Below are 17,420 nucleotides of genomic sequence, written 5' to 3'. Positions count from 1 at the left end.
CGTGCTCTCATCATCTGCTGGGGTGTAGACGGACACACACACGTTCAGGACCATGCTCTCATCATCTGCTGGGGTGTAGACGGACACACACATGTTCACAGCCGTACGCAGAAGCTGTGCACGTGCTTGTCGGCCAGCCTGTGTCTGTGATACGCCGCCCTACCCCAGCACCCAGGCGTGTGCAGGTAGCCGTCTCTGAACTCTCCCCGTGGGGGTGGGATGTGCTGCCTTCCTGCAGGTCTCCTGGCCTCACCTTCCTCTGGTAGCCCGTCACTTCCTCCCGGGAGAAGATACTGGAGCGCTGCCGCAGCAGGTCCTCCAGCCTCAACTGGCATGTCTCCCGGTAGGACTTGCAGACGCTCTGCACCAGGTGCTCTGGGGCCAGAGAAGGAAGGCACGGCTTGATCTCGGCCAGCTCCTACCCCTACCCACAAAAGGGCACTTCTTGGCCTGGCAGACCCGGCTGTGCCTCCTCCCTCCGGCCCTCGTCCAAGACCCCTCATTCTCTCGCGCTCATGTTTGTTTGATATGGGGTGTCAGTGAAAGCCCCTCTCTCTCTGCCACCCTCTCTGCCTCCCCAGCTGCTCACCTATCTCCGTCAGGGACGCATAGGGTGCCTCCGGTGTGCTGCGGAAACCGGGGCTGCCATAGCTGTCTGGGCCCCGTCCCAGTTCCCCATGCCCGGGATGCCTGTGTTCCTCAAAATGAAGTCCACACAGGTCAGGGGTCAGCTGGCTGCTTGTGCTGTAGAAGCTCTCTCTGCCCTCAGCCTTGCCCCGCTCAGGGCTGTATTCAAGATGGTATGAGGCCCCATTGAGCCCTGCCTTGGCCAAATCGTTGGAACATGAGGGCCCAGAGCCTGAGGCTCTCAGGAGGCCAGGGGGACAGGCAGAGGCCTCGGGCAGGTCAGGCGAGGAGCCCAGGGGCAGCTGCCCATCTGGGAGCCCCAAGGTGTAGGTGAGGGTGTCTGCCCCTTGGGCCCCTGCTGGAGGGGTCTTGACAGCTGGCTGCTGTTGCTGCTGTTGCCGCTGCTGCAGCTGTTTCTGCACTTCGGCATGCAGGCTGTCCCTCTGCTTCTTGGACATGCGGCCGAACTTGACAGCTGAAAGAGGTCCAGGGACCAGGGGTTTATGAGGCAGGGGAACATGGCACAGGGCAGGGTCAGCAGCCATTGGGTATTAAAGGATTAACTTGCTGCTCTCTGAATGGCTGACTCCAAGCACCGCCTCTCCAGCCTTTAGGGAGCTTATGCCCCAGACCCCGTCCACCTTTACTCTTGTTTGCTTCTGGGGCCTGTCCAACCTGCCGTTGCCATCTTCCAAGCAAAATCTTCTAAGTTCTAAGCCAGCTTTGAATCATGGCAGAATTCAAGCAATGAGTCTAGGCTGGGGATTCTGGCCTCCCGATATTGGGGCTGTGGGTGGTCGAGCAGAGGGCCTCAGGCTGTATTGGGGTCACCTCGCCTTTCTGGGAGGGTCGGAGGAAGAGGAGAGCTGAGAACACAGGTCTCCCTGTGGTCAGGCCTGCAGGCTCCCTGGTGACCTAGATACTCACCACAGCCCAACCCGGGCTCCGCGGCTTGTTTCTGAACATCCTCTTCTGCTCTCTCTTTCCTGCCTTTTTACTCCCCCCACCGCCCCTCCCAGGTGTGGGGGCACAGCCCCTCGCCCCGCCTGCCCCTTTGCACCCCTGCGTGCTTCCTTTTGCTTTGTTATTTTGGGCACTGAAAAGTGCTGACGGGCTCCTTCTGGCTCCTCATCACCTCAAGGAGCTCCGCCCTGGGCTCCTTCTGTGGTGGGGGGGGGTGTGCGGGGGGACCGGTGAGGGGTGGTGGGTGAGGAGGTGGATAAGGCTCCAGGAACACCAGCCCTCCCCTGCTCTGACCACCCTCTGGTTGTTCTCAGGCCAGTTCTGTTTCCATTCCTGGCCACAGTCCCGTGTCCAAGAATGGGAACAGGGGACTAGGAAGGGAGCTAGAACTGCAACAACGGGGTAGCAGGGGAAGGCGCCAGAGCCGCATGGGAGCTGGGTCAGAGGGAAGCAGAGTGAGGAGAATCCATCCCAAGTCAGGAGCGATGAAGAGGTATGGGACCTTGGAAAGAGGAGGTCTGTTCTAGCAAAACCGAAAGCTGGGGACTCCAAAGAACTTTGGTGGGGGTGATCCACCCATCCCTGCAGGGGAGGAGACAGGGGGGGTAAGGAGGAGGGATGGAGAGCAGCCTAGGGGACGGGTGGTCTTGCAGGTTCAGCCTTGTCTAGCTCAGCAGGCCCGACTGCCCCTCTGGAGACACCAGGAAAACCCCAGGGGGCCATCCACTTGGCCTCACCATCTCGGGACATGCCCAGCGCCAGGCATTTCTGCAGGCGGCAGTGCTGGCATCGGTTTCGGCTGGTGCGGTCGATGGGGCAGTTCTGCTGGCGGGTGCAGGAGTAGGCTGCGTTACAGCGCTGGCTCCGCCGGAAGAAGCCCTGGGGACAGCAGGTGGAGAGCAGGACTGCTTATCCTGGCTGGGCCCAGCCCACTCCCAAGGGCCTCCAGCCCACAAGCTCTGGCAGCTTTTCTGCATTCCGCGACCTGTCCGTTTTCTCTCTCCTCCGTCTATCTGTGTAATTGCAGTTTGTCCTGTTGTCACTTCCTTAAGCTTAAGACAGGGCCCTCCCCGTGCTGAGGGCCCTTCGAGGCGATGCTACTCAGGGATTTCCCTGGCTGCCCAGGAGATCATCCCTGGAGTCAGCACAAAGGCCATTAAGCCCCTTGTTTATCTCTAAGGAGACACTGTGTGTGTGCACGTGTGTGTATGCACACACACACATACACATGCCTGCGACTCACCTTGCAGCCCTCACAGGTGATAACCCCGTAGTGGATCCCAGACGACTTGTCCCCACAGATTTTGCAAGGGATCACTTCAATTTGTGCTGGAAGAGAGAAGGAGAAGTAGGTCGACCCAGGAGGCTTTCCTGCATTCAACCATCACGTACCTGGGCTGCGGCTACAGTGCCTGGTGCTTCCCCAGCTTCTCCAACCAGCTCCAGCTTGCTATTTCCCTCTTGCAAAATGGAAGGGGAAGTGAAATGCCAAATGCTTCTCAGCAAAGGGTGTGAGGAAGCTGTCTGTTTCACAGAGAAGGGGAGTATCAAGGGGCAGCCAGGAGTTGTACCAGCGCTATGGAGGCAGAGAAAGCAGGTGCAGAGAGGCCACCTGCTCAGCCCTTGAAGTTGAAAAGCTCAGTTGCCTCCCTCCCACCTTGGGACACAGGACTCCTCACTGCCTCGCAACACCTGCTTCCCGCCCAAGGGGCTTCCTCTGTGCCTCCCTCCCCTACTGGGGCTCAGCTCCCATGGGCAGAGGGTAGGGCATGGCAGGAAGATGAGGTACAATGGGGGGGCTAGGCAGAGATGCCAGCCCTCCCAGCCAGGCAGTGAAGGTTCAGGGAGGGGCGATACAGAGATGGGGTGTGGGGCAGGGAGGAGCCCAGGAGACCGGGGCTCAACACCCCAGCTCTGCTAGATGCCTGAGATCCCAGGGAAAGAATTAACGAGGACTCTTAGGCTCTTAGGCCCGAGAGCAGAGAGAGGGTGGCTTTGTGTACATCGGTGTGTCCGAGTGTACACGTTTATGTTTGTACAAGGACACCTGTGTCCATTTGTGTGAACATGAATCATCAATGTTAAAACTGGCTGAGACTGGAGACCATCTCATTCAACCTCTTCATTTACTGATGAAGGACGAGGCCAGATAAGGCCAGGCGGTTGGCCCAGGGTCACAAGCTGGTTTGCCTGAGAGTGGGGTCTATTTCCCAGTTCCCCTGAGCCTTCCATTACGCTGTTCTGTGTCCCTGTCTTTTGGGGTACACATATCAGCGGGCATGTTTGAAGGTGTACTTGTGTGTGTGCATATGCATGAAAAGTATGTGTCATTTGTGAGCCTCCAAGGAAAGATCTGGTTGTTCCTGCATACACACGTGCATAGTTGTATGTTAGCGTTTGCTCGTGGGGCGCTAGGACCCCAGGTTTTCTCTCCCTCTGAACTCACTGTAACCTGTACTTGCTCCTGGACCTCTGTGGTTTGCTGCTGGCCCTGGGCTCATCTCCGCTTTGCCCCCTCCCTGTTAATGCCCACAGCTCTCTGCTGAGCTTGAAGGGACTGTGGGAGGCCTCCTCCCAGCTCATCCTTGAAAGGTAGCTGGGCAAAGCTTGGGATCCCTGGTAAGTTTAGGTGTTTTTAGCACTTCCCAGAGCACGTGCGTCTCTTTTCCACCATCACTGACCTGCTGCCTCCCTTCTGAGTGGGGAGCTCTGGGGGCGGAGCAGGCCAGAAAAGTGAAAAGAAGGGCCAAAGCCCCTTTTCATCTATGACATGTCTCCTACTGAAGCGGCAAAAGGAATGGCAGCCTCTCTGGAGGGCAAATGCTCGTTGCTGTGAGCTCCCCTCCAGTCCCTGGCCTGGCCGCTGGTCACAGGTAGGGCCTGTTGATATGAAGTGGGTAGGGAGACCATGGCTTGCCCACCATTCCCCAAAATATTATTTCCACCATTCTTAAACCATCATCCTTCAAGCCAGTCTTAGGGTGAGTCAGAGGCAGTAGCTGCCTCCTCACAGTGACAGGGCACATGGGAATCTGAAATCCCTTCGCTGGCACTCGATTTCGTCCCCACCCCCAGCCACACGTGCCTCCCTGGCAGCAAGCTTCCAGTGCTCACTCAGTAAACTGTGGTCCCCCCAGGACCAGGCGGTGAGTGAGTTTTCCAGATTCTTTCCCGTGAATTAACAGCAGATTTTAATGCATGGAGGGGAAGGAAGAATAAGAGGGCATTGGGTGCCTGGAACAGGGACAGAAAATGTGGGGCACTTCTACTTCTAGTCACTTAGATTCTCCCTCTAGACCTGCATGTTCTTGTCAGTCAGATCACGATAAAGGTGTTATTGCCTGTCCATGGGGTGATTGCAGGCAGCAGCGAGTAATGAAATGATATCGCCCATGGAGAGCACTGTGTATTCAAGTCACTCCCGAGCAGAGGTCAGGCCAAGAAGCCCAGTGGGCCTGGCAAGGCTGGGAGGGGCACTCGGGCCCTGTGGACCCTGTTCTTCCCCAACACCTCCCTCTCCAGCGCTGCGGCATCTCTCTCTTCAGTGGCCTAAGACCAGAGACGGGAGAAACCAACGTGGGCCACCCAAAAAAGTAAGCGGGAGGGAGATTAGGCCAAGCCACAGTGGGAACTCGGGCTCTGGCCCAGCAGTCAACCACAGGCCTCCCTGCCTCTTCCCTTCTCCAAGAGCCACATCCGCGTGCGTGTGTGTGCTGACCACATGGGTGACCCCAGACACATCTCCCTGCCCCATGCCTGACCCACTGTTGCTCCTGGCCCTAGGAACCTCACAACAGTGTCACCAAGACCCTGACCTTCTCACAGGAAGATGCGGCCAGTCAAGGACCCCCTTCACAAATACCCATGTTTAGGGCACACCAAAGTCTTGGACTCCAGCCACCTGGTCAGCCCATCCTCCATTCTCCCCGTCCAAGACAGAGGTACACAGTGAGACAGGCACACAGGGCCAGAGCCTCTGAGCTAGAATGTCAGACCCCTTAGCCTCACTGAGCTGGAGACACCAAGATGTTTGGGACCGGGAAAAACAGAGACATGGACCTAGGGATGGAGAGATGGCTGCGGAAACACAGCAACACAGAGAATCCACACTTGGACCCTGGCCTCTGCCCAACCCCTTCCCCCTCAGCACTTCAGGCTCTCTAGTCATGCTCCCCACCCTTCCCCTGCTGCCTGTACCCTCTTCAATGCCATCTGCCCAAACCTCAGAAAGAAAACACCAGTGCTGTGTATATGAGTGCGTGTGTTACTTGTGGAGAAGGGGTGGGGGAGAACGGGAAGGGGGCCGGTAGACTTGGTTGGGGGGGAGGTGATAGGAGGTGAAAACAACTCTAATGATAACTCACCTTCAAAAGCTACCCCTGGAGACACGTCCCTGAAGCAGCAGGTGGTGGGAACCCAGATTGGGGAGAAGGAGCTGAGTAATCACAGGATTACTCAAACTGTTGCCCAGGAGCCAGGCCTGCCAGGAACTTACCATCTAAGGCCCTGCCAGTGCCAGGAACTAGAGCCAAGCAAAGGTCAGGAACCTCAAACCAGCCCCTGCACCGAGGCTCCCATGGCAGCCCTAACTCTACCCTCGCCTGCTGTCTTGGACAGATCTTGGCATCTCATCTGCAGCCCCCTCACTGTAGCTCTCTCCTGAGACTCACCACAAGAAAACTCTCCAATTCCACATGCTTCCAAAAGGAGAGACAGACGCCCAAATGCACATGCCGGCTCCTTAAATCATCGAATGACTGAATGCCGATGGCCTTCTGCGTCTCAAACGACATTAGCTGGGGATCGGAGGTGGGACTCACATCCCGCACTTTGGTCAGCTCTTTGTGCCTAAGCTTGCTGGTCTTCAGCCTATACTTTGAGTAGCAAGAACTTAGTCTCTGTTCCTGCCCTTTGGCCAGGCCGCTCCTTCCAGGGAGTGGGGGTAGGTTGGTGATCTTTTCCCGAGCTCATTCTTGTATGTTTTCTGCCATCCAGTGTGACCTCTAAAACTGCATTCTGAGACAATGCTAGGAAGAGAAACCGAGTCTCCTCTGGGCTGCTTCAGAGACTGAAGCACCCCCAGGAGCATCCTAGTAGCTCCTTCTATGAGGGGAAATACGGTAGAAGCAAAGTCCTCCATCCTCCTCTAATGTTGCCTCTCACAGCTGCGAGATTCAGTGATAGCGCTCTTTGAGTACTTCCAGAGCCTGGCCCTGTGCCAGCTTAGGAAGCCAACCCTGGGTCCTGTCCAGGTGCCCTATGCCACAGAGAGGAAGTGGTAGGAGCAGGGGAGGGGCTGCCACCCAGGGGGATCTCTCCCCTCAAACCCCAGAACCAACCCCACCGTCATGGCAGAGAATGGGTTCAGACCAAGGAACCCCAGGTCCTGACGCCTCGTCAGTCTAGAGCTGGGCCTTTTCCTTGCCTCTCTTTCTCTCTCCCTTTTCTCCGCTGGGTATTCATTAGGGAGGAAGAATAACGATAGACACAGGTCTGGGCTGAATTCTTACTCTGTGCCAGGCTTTCCATGCATTTTCATTTAATGATCACAACAACCCTGTGAAGTAGGCCCTGCTAGTATCAGCCTCATTTTACAGACGAGAAAACTGAGGCCCAGAGAGATGCAGCAGCTTGACTAACATCACATAGCCAGAAGCGGCAGACCTGGCGTTTGGACCCAGATCTCTGTAACTCCTGAGTCAGTGCCCTCAACCCTTAAGCCATATACTCTGAGGATAAGATGCCCAAATGCACATGGGAGAACTGGATAGCGGACATGGTTATTGGCTGCAGGGGGAAGAGTGTGAGGTGAGGGTGGTGGTCTAGGAACAGAATGCACGGAGGCAACCCACAGAGCTGAAGCCAGGACTCCTGTTTATACAAAGATCCCAAGAGGTATTTTTCCCCTGTCCCAACTCTTTCTCTGTGGTCCCAGCCTCCTCCTGCCCTTACCCCTTTCTCTAAAGGCCAGGTGGGAGGCATATATCCCAACAGGGTTCCTGGGGACTCCTCAGGAACACAACAGCCCCTGTAGGGTATAGATGGGGTTTGCATCCATCTTCGTATGCCTCTGTTTGCAGAATGAATGAATGAGTGAGAAAGGAATGCACCTCTTTCCTTAGCTTGGGCCCCTCCTCCCCACAGCCAGAACTCTCCGTCTCAATCCCCACTGAGACCACAGCTCAGTCCGGGGTCCCTCGCACACCCCAACCTGTCACCAGCCTCCCTCCTTTCTCAGCCATCAGTTCCCCCAGCTTCTGCAAAGCTGGAAACCAAGGTGGTGGGTGCCACCACACGGGAGCAGGAGGGGGAGGGCTGGGTGGGGGCCGGGGGAGACGCGGTTCTACCTGGTGAACCCTACCCCCAGCCCAGACCAGGGCCCCCCCACAGCTCCTGGTGAACATTTTCTGCTGAAACACCCAGATCCTAGGGCTGAGAAAATAGTGAAGCTAAAACTCAGGTGGGCGAGGGAGAGTCTGGGGTTTTGAAAAGCCATGAATGACAGCCAGCCAGCCACCCGAAACCCCCTCCTGGTGCCTCCGCCACCCCCGCAGTCTGGGACTGGAGAAAGGTAGTGAAAACAACCAGCAAATGGGGGAGGGGATGAATCACCAGGAGGAAGCTCTGAGGAGCAGGAGCCCAGAGTCACCACCGCTGCCTTCCCTGCCTCCAGGGCCATCTGTCCCCCTTCCCAGAGCACCTTTGCTGCTCCAGGAGCGTAGTGGACCCAGAAAGACCTCGGCTGTGGCCCTGAGGCCCTGCGTTGTTACTGTCCCTCCCCCAAAATAGACATCTCCATCCTTTCTGAGCCTCAGAGCCTCAGGCAAGGGGCTGCACTGCAGCAGCAGGTGTGGAGGTGAGACCTCAGAAAGAACTAGCCATACGGGAACAGGAGCCTGGGGGAGCCCTTAACCCTTAGAAAGTCCGGTTCCCTGTTAGAGTCAGCAGGACAGAGGCTGGGGAGCAGGAGGCGCCCCTTGTAGGGACCACATATTTTCACTGTGCTGGGACCTGCTGAGTCTTTTCAAAGTCTAGTGCCTTGGGCTCGAGATGCTTGGTATTTCTATTAGGAATGGGAAGACGGGGAAAGAGGAGGGCGCTGGAGTGCTGCAAGGAAGGAGGAAATCCTTCACAGAGGCCTCAGATGGCCCTGGGCTCTCAGGGTGAGCTCTGTGCACCCTGGGGACTTGGAGTCCTTCCCAGCCCACCGTTCCTCATGATCACGACCAGACCTAAGAAAGATCAGGACACAGCCAGTGACCTCGCACCCCGCGGCCTCCCACCTCCCCATCCAGGCCTAATGCCAGGGCCTTCGTGCCTATTGGGCTACCCTCCCTCTGGCTGGCTGGGAGTCTCTTTGGTGCACAGATGCATTCCCTCCACTTGACAGCAGCAGGTCGAATGGCAGGGAGCTGGTGCCATCCTGGTCAGAGGGCACCTTATCCTTTCTTAGACCCCGTGTCTCCCCGTCTTCCCTCTCCCCCCAGTCTTCCTTTCTCTCCGCCTCTCCTGTGTCTATGTGCCTTGTGATCTTCTGCACTCCAGCTCTGTTTCTGGGCTTCACACCTTCATGTTTGTTTGTTTAAGAGACAGAGTTTTACTCTGTCACCCAAGCTAAGGTGCAGTGATGCTGATCATAGCTCACTGCAGCCTTGAACTCCTGGGCTCATGGTCCTCCTGCCTCAGTCTCCTGAGTAGCTGGGACTACAGGCACACGCTGCCATATCCAGCTAATTAAAAAACTTTTTCGTAGGGACAGGAGCTCACTTTGTTGCCCAGGCTGGTCTCAAACTCCTGGTCTCAAGCCTCAACTTCCGGAAGTGGGATTACAGGCGTGAGAGCCACCGCGCCCGGCCACACCTTCATGTGTGTGGCTCTGTTCCTGTTTTCTCCATTCACACTTCCATCTGGACATTACCCTCTCCTCAGGTCTTCCAGAAACCTGCCCTTTGAGTCGGGCCTCTCCATCCCTCCTTATTTCTTGATGTGTTTCTGCTCCTGTGTGTTGGGCCCTTGGTCTCTGGGTGTGTCACAGTCCCAAGCCCCACATGCTTTGACTCTCGTCCTCAGTGGTTGGAGGGGCTGGTGGTGGCTGGCACTCACTGGGGCCGGATAACTTGGGGCTATGAGATACCTGTGAATGTCCAAGTGAGAAGGTGCAGTGGCACTGACCCCTGTCGGAGAGGCCCCCTCTCCTACCTCCCAGCCTGGGTGGGGCTCTGTGTGTATCCTGGGGGTGGATCTGAGGGAAAGCTGGCCAAGGTCTCCCTCAGCCCCTGCTGGGAACTTCTGCTCTGCTCCTGGGCTAGAAGCACACCCAGTCATTGCCTTTCAGGGCTGGTTTCCACATTTGGGGCCATTTTCTGGAAGGACCAATCTGCCAGCATTTGCTGCTAATAGAAAGAAGCTGGAAGGGAAACTGAAGCTCCAAGGGGACCTTTCCTCTGTGTGGAAGCTGTTGGCTGTTCTCCCTAGCCCTCCTCATCCACCGCAGCTCACACGCCTGCACCGTGGCCTCAGTCCCCATCTCCCCATCACAGAAGTGGAAGTCTAATTTTTTCCTGGCTTCCCTTCCTTCTATCCTCTGGGAGAGCTGAGTCTTCTTCATCACCCTTGGGATGCCTGCCTCAGGGCACTGGGCTCTCTCTTGGCCCTGGGCCTTTGGAACTGGGAGACTCTCCATAGTTGGTTTTGTTGCTTTATCTTAATTCAGCTCCCTTGTTTTGCGGATGGTGGACCAGAACGCAGTGACTTGGCTTGTCTAAGTCTCTATGGCTAGCCAGTGACAGGTGGCACAAGTGCCTGGTCTGACACTCTCAGTCCAGGGGTCCTTCCAGGACTCAATACGGCCTCCCTTCTGTGGCTTGTGGGAAGAGCTCAGGTTGAAACTGGGGCTGCCTCAGGCCTCAGCCATAGGGGCATGGGGCTTCCCTTTTCCTCCTTCACCTTGTGCTCCGAGAGCTCCTCTGGCTTCCCTTCACAACAATTACAGGGGACTTCCTGAGATTGCCCACCCTTGCTCTGCTGGAAGGCACAGGAACCCCAGACATCTGCCCACCGGGGCTCCAAGCCACGAAGAAGGTGAGGCTGAGGTCTTTCCAATCCCATCTCCACTGCCTTGCTTCCCCCATCAAATGGGCCACTGACCCTGGAGAACCACACACACAGACACACAGGCACACATGCACACACACGCACACACGCATACACGCACACACACACACACGCACACACACACACGCACGCACATGCACACACAGGCACGCACACACACGCACACGCACACATAGGCACCCACCCTGGTGCACCCTGACTGGATCCCACATAGTCCTCATGCCCCTAGGTTGGGCAGAAAGCCTGGTGCCGCTGAGGCCTGGATGCGGGGTTCTGAGCCCTGCTGCCCGCCAACCTCAGTTGACTCTGGCGGTCCTGTTGCTTCAAGGCACAGCAACCACTCCGGCCTCCTTTGACTCACAAGCAGGCTGAAGGCACAGAGGGAAACACGGTAGCAGGAGCCAGGAGAGTGCGTTCAGGGCCCCTAGTAATCACCAGCCTCTGTCAGACACCAGCTGTGTAACCTTGGGTGAAGTACGCAGCCTCCTGGGCGCCCCGTCTTTTTGTAGAATGAGGGGCCCGTATACCTCAGATACTCTTGAAGATTCTTTTCGGAACTCAGGAGTTCTCAACAGTCCTCTTAGCATCGCTGCTGTCAGGGAACCGCCTGGCCAGCAGGACTCCCCAGCTGCTCCACCCATCTCCCAACAGATCTTGACCTTGACTGGGACACACCCTGCCAGGGAAGAGCACTCAGCTTTGCTCACACTGACATCCTCCCTTCCAGAGGGGTGACGGCAGGGTCCAGGCTCTCCTGCCCCCAGGTAGCCCCATTCACTTACTTCTCATGACTGAGCCTTGGCTCTGCTGGCCTTGGTTCCCTGTCCTTCTCAGCAGGGGGTGGTCCAGGAGCGGGGTGCAGCTGGCAGCAGAGGCGGGGTGAGGCCCTCTCAGCAGCGCCTCAGCCTGAAGCTCTGCACCTAGCTCTCCCCCAGTGCTTCTGGGCTGGGGGGTTTAAGCTCCGCACCACACAGGTGGCCAAGTGACAACCCCCCACCCCACCCCCAAGGGGTGCAGTGAGTAGGATGACAGGCGCCCCACGTGGCCAATCTGGGCCTGGGGCAGGGTGTGAGGGGAGGGGCAGCCAATCGTAGGGGGCGTTGGAAAATTCCAAAACCACATGCGACAGCCACACACAGTAAAAGCTGTTTCCACCCGCCAGGGTAGTTCTGGCTGGGGAGCCGGAATGGAGCTCACACGAGCCTGGGGCCGGGTTTCTACTCCTCCTCCCCCTGAGGACCTGCTGAGCCTGACCATCTTTGCCAGGTGACTTCAGGGACAAGGATGCTTTCAGAGGTAAGTCACAGGATGTCTTCCCCGGGGTGGTGGCATGTGCCACCTGACACCCTGTGGACTGCCAACAGTCATGCCCAGTGTGGTGCAGCCTGGGGGTCTGCCCCACCACCTCCATGCCCATGCTCTTTCCTGCAGACACCCCGTGTATCTTGCGCTAGGGAACACATGGAAATGATAGGAGCAGTAATAATCATCAGGCAAATACCCACGGTCCACAGAAGGAAATGAGAAATTTCCTTAGGAGCCAAACTTCTGAAATTGGAGTGTAGATAATGATCGTCATCACCATCATCATACTCATAATCATAATAATGGGCTGACTGTTATGTGTCAGAAATGGTTCTCAATGTTTTATGTGGATTATCTAATCCTCACAAAATACTTCATGTGGGCCAGGGGCGGTGGCTCAGGCCTGTAATCCCAGCACTGTGAAAGGCTGAGGCAGGTGGATCACCTGAGGTCAGGAGTTCAAGACCAGCCTGGCCAACATGGTGAAACTCCATCTCTACTAAAAATACAAAAATTAGCCAGGTGTGGTGGCAGGTGCCTGTAGTTCCAGCTACCCAGGGGGCTGAGGCAGGAGAATCGCTTGAACTTGGGAGCCGGAAGGTCGGTCTCAAAAAGAATAAAAAAAATAAACTTTATGAAGTAGCTACCATTATCCTCATTTTAAGGAGGAAAGTGAGACACAGAGATGTTAAGTAACTTGCCCAAGATCACACAGCTAGTAAGTGGCAGAGTCAGGATTCAAGCCCAGGCAGATTGGCTTCGGATCCCACTTGAAGGATGGGAGGGTCTCTCTGGTTCAGATCTGCTTTTTAGGGTGCTTCGGCCTGGGAGGTCTCCTGGCATGTGAGTCTCTCTGGAGTGTTTTTCGGCCTGGTGGGGGCTCCTTATCAGGGGTCAAATAATTTCAGAGGCCTTCTCAGCCTCTTATGTGCTCTGTGGGGTATGTTGGCTTTGAGAGTCCCTCTTCGGGGTCCCTCAGTATTCAGGCTCCCTCTTGGTCTGGGGAGTTCTCCCTGGGTTCCCCATCTTGGACCCCATCTTGGGGTTGCCTCAATTCAGGAGCCAATTTTCAGTCTCTCAGCCTGGGGGAAGCCTTAATGTGCCCTGGATTCTGTGGGGCAAACTCCTGAGAGGTATCTGATCTTGCTGGGACTCCAGCCCCTCTCATCCAGGCACAGGCCTTTCCTTGCTTCCTGGGGCTTCAGGAGCTAGGCTGTGGAGTGGGGGAGATGCTGCCAGCCTGGATCCTCAGGATGACACTCATGGGGTGTGGACGTGCGGACCAGCGGGTTGGGAGGGGGATAAGGAGGTTTGGTCCTGGCTGAGGTTTCTGAGGTCAGGGGTTAAGGGTAGGAATAGGGTTTGACCTCTCCCCATTTCTGCTGCTCTGAAAGTCCCCCTACTTCTCCCACCCACATACGGTCCGTGACCCCCCTCCCCCAGCTCACTCGCGTCACTCCCTGACCCGCTTTCCTCCCGGGGCCCTGCTCAGCATTTCCGTGGGGCCCTGTGGCTAGGGGCAGGTGAGGCACTGATCAGGATTATGCTGAGCAAAGCAACCCCCACCCGGGAGGAGGCAGCATCCTGGATGGCCGTCAGCCCCGGGCTGCCCAGCTCAGGGAGGAGGGCAACGCTCTGCCCTCTGAGATGTCTCTGCTTGGAACAGAGAGGCTCTAGACAATTTTGGCAGTGGGAGGGATGGCAGTGAGCTCTTAGAAGGAACTGGCAAGGCAAGCAAGGGACAGCCATGGAGAAATGGTGTGTCTGTTCCTACCCTGGAGGGAACCTCGTCGATTCAGCGACCCGTGCTTACAGAAGCTGTTGAAGGCATGCATGACCCTGATGGGCATCGCTTTGGGACTGTGTGCATTCTCTGGGTACTAGCCTTTGCCACAAACTAGGAGAGGAGTGCTGATGTGCTGAGCAGTCCCTAGAGAGGATGCTTAGTCACTAGTGTCCACTGGGAAGTCCTCTCTGAGCTCCAGTGCCCTTCTTCCCTGTTGTAGTCTGGCTTTCAGGGCCCCAGGACACAGAGTGCCCCTGTACATTCTGTTTCCTACAGAGAGGAAGCTCTCCTGCTCTCTAGTTCTGCACAGGCTGGCTCGGGGCTTATTCACACCTCAAGATGTTTTAACCACAGAGATGAACACCAAACCTGGCTAAGCACCACAAAGCCTGGTACAAGCCAGGCAGAGTTGCTCACGCCTGTAATCCCAGCACTTTGGGAGACTGAGGCAGTGGATCACGAAGTCAGGAGTTCGAGACCAGCCTGGCCAACATGGGGAAACCTCATCTCTACTAAACATACAAAAACTAGCCAGGTGTGGTGGCACACACCTGTAATCCCAGCTACTTGGGAGGCTGAGGCAGGAGAATTGCTTGAACCCAGGAGGTGGAGGTTGCAGTGAGCCGAGATCACGTCATTGCACTCCAGCTCTGGACGGCAGTGCGAGACTCCAGCTCAAAAAAAAAGAAAAAAAAAAAGCCTGGTGCAGGCTCCTTACCTCCTGTGTCAGGGGGGCTGAGTTCCTGAGGCCACCCCGCCTCCACATGCCCCCCCACCTCCATCTCCTTCCTTCCTTCCCGGCCGGCTGGGCAGCTGGCCCCCACGCCCTGCCGTCTCCCTGCCTCTGTCCATCATCTCTCCTCGCCTTTTTCCACAGTTTTCTTTTCCTTTGTTCTCTCCTGGTTTCTCTTATTTGTTTATTTTTATTGCATTTTAGGATTTGGGTACATGTGAAGAACATCAAGACTGTTGCACGGGTACACACACGGCAGTGCGATTTGCTGCCTTCCTCGCCTGGTTTCTTCACACTGTTTCCTTTGACGCTTCACGCTTCTTCCTCATCTCCTGGCATTGCCCTGATCTGAGGTTTCCTCATGCCTCCCCTCGCTTTCCTGGCTCCTCCACTTCTGTCCACCCTCAGTCCCTCCCAGAGCCCTTGCTGAATTCTTCTCCATCTTATTCTGCCCCAGCCTTTTTTTTTTTTTTTTGCCCTGAACCCCCTACTCACAGGTGTGGGTCTTCTTTACAGCCAGCAGCTCTGTAAAGACAAGAGAGGGGGTTGGTGTCAAAAGCTGAAGACCCTGAGGGGCTGAGGCCCTTCCCACTCCTAGGATCCCAAAGCCACACTCCTTCCCTCAGAGCCTGCCATCTGGAGGGCGGGCAGGCCACTCCCGCAGTGCCCTCTGTCCTTGGCCCACGCTGGCCCTCTTCCAGGTACCCGGAAGTATCGGGCTCCTCACTGCCTCTGGGACTCCCCCAAGCTGCTCCTTCTGCCTGGAATGCCCCTCCCTCCTGCGCCCCTGAATCTGGACAGCTTCTCTTCCCCCTCTCAGGTCTCTGATTATGTCTCTTCCTTGGAGAAGCCACACCGCCCCTCCCCTGCCCTTGTGCTGACATGCTCAGCTCCCTGCATTTTATTTCCTGGCACTCACCACGTCACCTAACTGTCATCTAACTGCTGTCATTGTGTCATTGTCTGGGAAATGGGTCTTCCCTGCCAAATTGTGAAGCCCTGTGAAGGCAGGGACTGCATTGGTCTTGTTCAGCTTGTAATTTCCAGAGCCCTCCATAGTATCTGGTCCATTGGAGGTGCACAAAAATATCCTACAACCAGAGTTAAATCTCGGTGGGACTGAAATCTCTTGGTTGCTCATCTATGCCTGAAAAGACCAGGGCTTCAGAGATGTGGGGGTGGGGGGGAGGGGGAGAGGATGTTTGGAGGAAGAGGAGGGCAAAGCTGCAAACACAGACCCCTCTCTGGCTTCCAGCAGGCGGGCCTCCGTGGGCTACCAGCCCGCAGAGGAAGGCATCCCTTCTCTGCTGCTGCTGCTGCTGCTGCTGCGTGGCCGCGTCTGGGTGGAGGCTGGGCAGTAGGGAGCATGGTCGGTGGGGTCACGCGGATGCGCCAACCTCCGGGAGGAGCAGCCGCCGAGGGCAGGGCCACGCATTCATGCAGTTAGCATCCGTGAAACACCTTGCCAGGGAGCCCCTGGGAAGAGACTTCCCCTGCCAGACCTTGATCCATTTTCTGCACCCACATGGCAGCTCATCACCGGGCACAGGGCCTGCCTTTTGTCTCAGAAAGCCCTTCAGCCTTGCCCTATACCCCTGTGGCTTCCCCAACCTCTGACTCGATTCTGTTATTTTTTCCCTTCTGCTGTTCAGTCCTGACACCCGACTCTCACACACACACACACACACACACACACACACACACACACACAGTGCCCTTCTGCCCGGGAGATGCTCCCCGCTGGCATCTGATGTTCCCCACTGGCATCCACCCTCGGTCACTGGGCGAGTGTCCTGATGGCCTGGGCTCTGCTGGGGTGAGGGAGGGAAAAGACTGCTCCAGGTGGCGAGGCCCCACCCAGCCCCGCCCACCTCCCCTTGCTCCTGCGTGGCCCCACCCAGCTTCCTCCCGGACATGGCACCGGCTCCTGGCCCCCAGCCTTGCACCTCAGAGCAGTCCTGTGGTGGGGGTGCTCCCCTTGCTTGCCCAGGCAGCCAGTTCTTTCTCCACCAGGTGGCCCTGAAGCTTGGAGCCTCTGGCTCTCAAACGTTCCTCCTCTGTGCTCACAGCTGACCAAGCCTGTGCCCCTGGGATCTTGCTCTGAGGGGGTTCCTGACTTGGATCATGGGTGGGGCTGAGGATGGCCTGACTTTCTGTCCCTCTCTGCCAATGGCCCAGTGCCCCACATTCTCTGCAGAGATGAAATACCCCTGGGCCAGTGGAGAGGAAAGTGCCAGGCTACGTGGTCGTGGGCAGCTGACAGGGTGTGGTTTCCCCTGCCACACTCCCCAAGTCTGTCACTCCTTAAAGGACAGGCTTTTCCACGGGTGAATGAACAGAAGGTGGAGCAGCCCGCCTCCCAGACACTGCTGCCTGGGGTCCTGGCCGGATCAAGGAGGCAGTGTCTCCGCGCCTGCTGGGGCAGCCCACACCTGGAGGGCCTGTCCACATTCTGACCCGTTGCTGGGTCTAGATCTGGTTTTCCTGACTTAGCTCTTCCCTTCCTGTCTACCCTCCAACCTGTCCCTTCCTTCTCCCGTTTCTCTCCTTTTCCGATTTCTCCTCCTCTGTCATCTCCCCAACCCCTCCTCCTGTTTCTCCTCTAGTTTCACCCTCCTGCACTCCCTGCCAACCCGGGGCCCTCTCCTCTGCACTTTTGTCTCTCCCTCCCCTCCTCACTTCCCATCTCCCCCCACCTCTGAACCTCTGGCGGTCTCTTCCACCTGCCAGAAGGGCCATGGGCCTCTTACCCCGTGAGCCTCGGTGCTGTCTCTGTGGGGCTTTGTCCATGGGGCAGCTCCCTTGGTGCCGGCCTGGCTGCCCTGGCTGCCCAGGAGGGCAGGGAGCAGGGCCCAGAGGAGGGAGGAGGGAGGAGGGTGGAGGGCGGGAGCA

General features: G+C 56.9%; 1 protein-coding gene across 5 annotated transcripts in view; it reads right to left on the bottom strand.

Moving 5' to 3' along the window:
* The window catches only part of RORC (RAR related orphan receptor C), a 24,883-nt gene extending 7,463 nt beyond the window's left edge, over positions 1–17,420 (bottom strand). For 2 of the 5 annotated variants that reach the window (XM_032267547.1, XM_032267549.1), the window contains exons 1-5: positions 4,272–4,470; positions 2,834–2,919; positions 2,328–2,469; positions 590–1,102; positions 254–375 (exon numbers count right to left, since the gene is read on the bottom strand). In XM_032267547.1, coding sequence (XP_032123438.1) covers positions 254–375; positions 590–1,102; positions 2,328–2,469; positions 2,834–2,919; positions 4,272–4,353 — 945 coding nt within the window. In that variant the 5' untranslated portion in view covers positions 4,354–4,470. Of the gene's footprint in view, positions 1–253; positions 376–589; positions 1,103–2,327; positions 2,470–2,833; positions 2,920–4,271; positions 4,471–11,231; positions 11,451–11,486; positions 11,567–15,023; positions 15,054–17,278 lie in introns of those variants that run through there. The other 3 variants (XM_032267550.1, XM_032267548.1, XM_032267551.1) reach the window with 3 other exon arrangements.

Source organism: Sapajus apella, unplaced genomic scaffold (genome assembly GCF_009761245.1).
Source record: "Sapajus apella isolate SASKATOON/1434 unplaced genomic scaffold, GSC_monkey_1.0 scaffold169, whole genome shotgun sequence".
Classification (NCBI taxonomy): domain Eukaryota; kingdom Metazoa; phylum Chordata; class Mammalia; order Primates; family Cebidae; genus Sapajus; species Sapajus apella.
The sequence above is the reverse complement of the archived record's forward strand: the minus strand, read 5'-3'. Positions and strand labels throughout refer to the sequence as shown.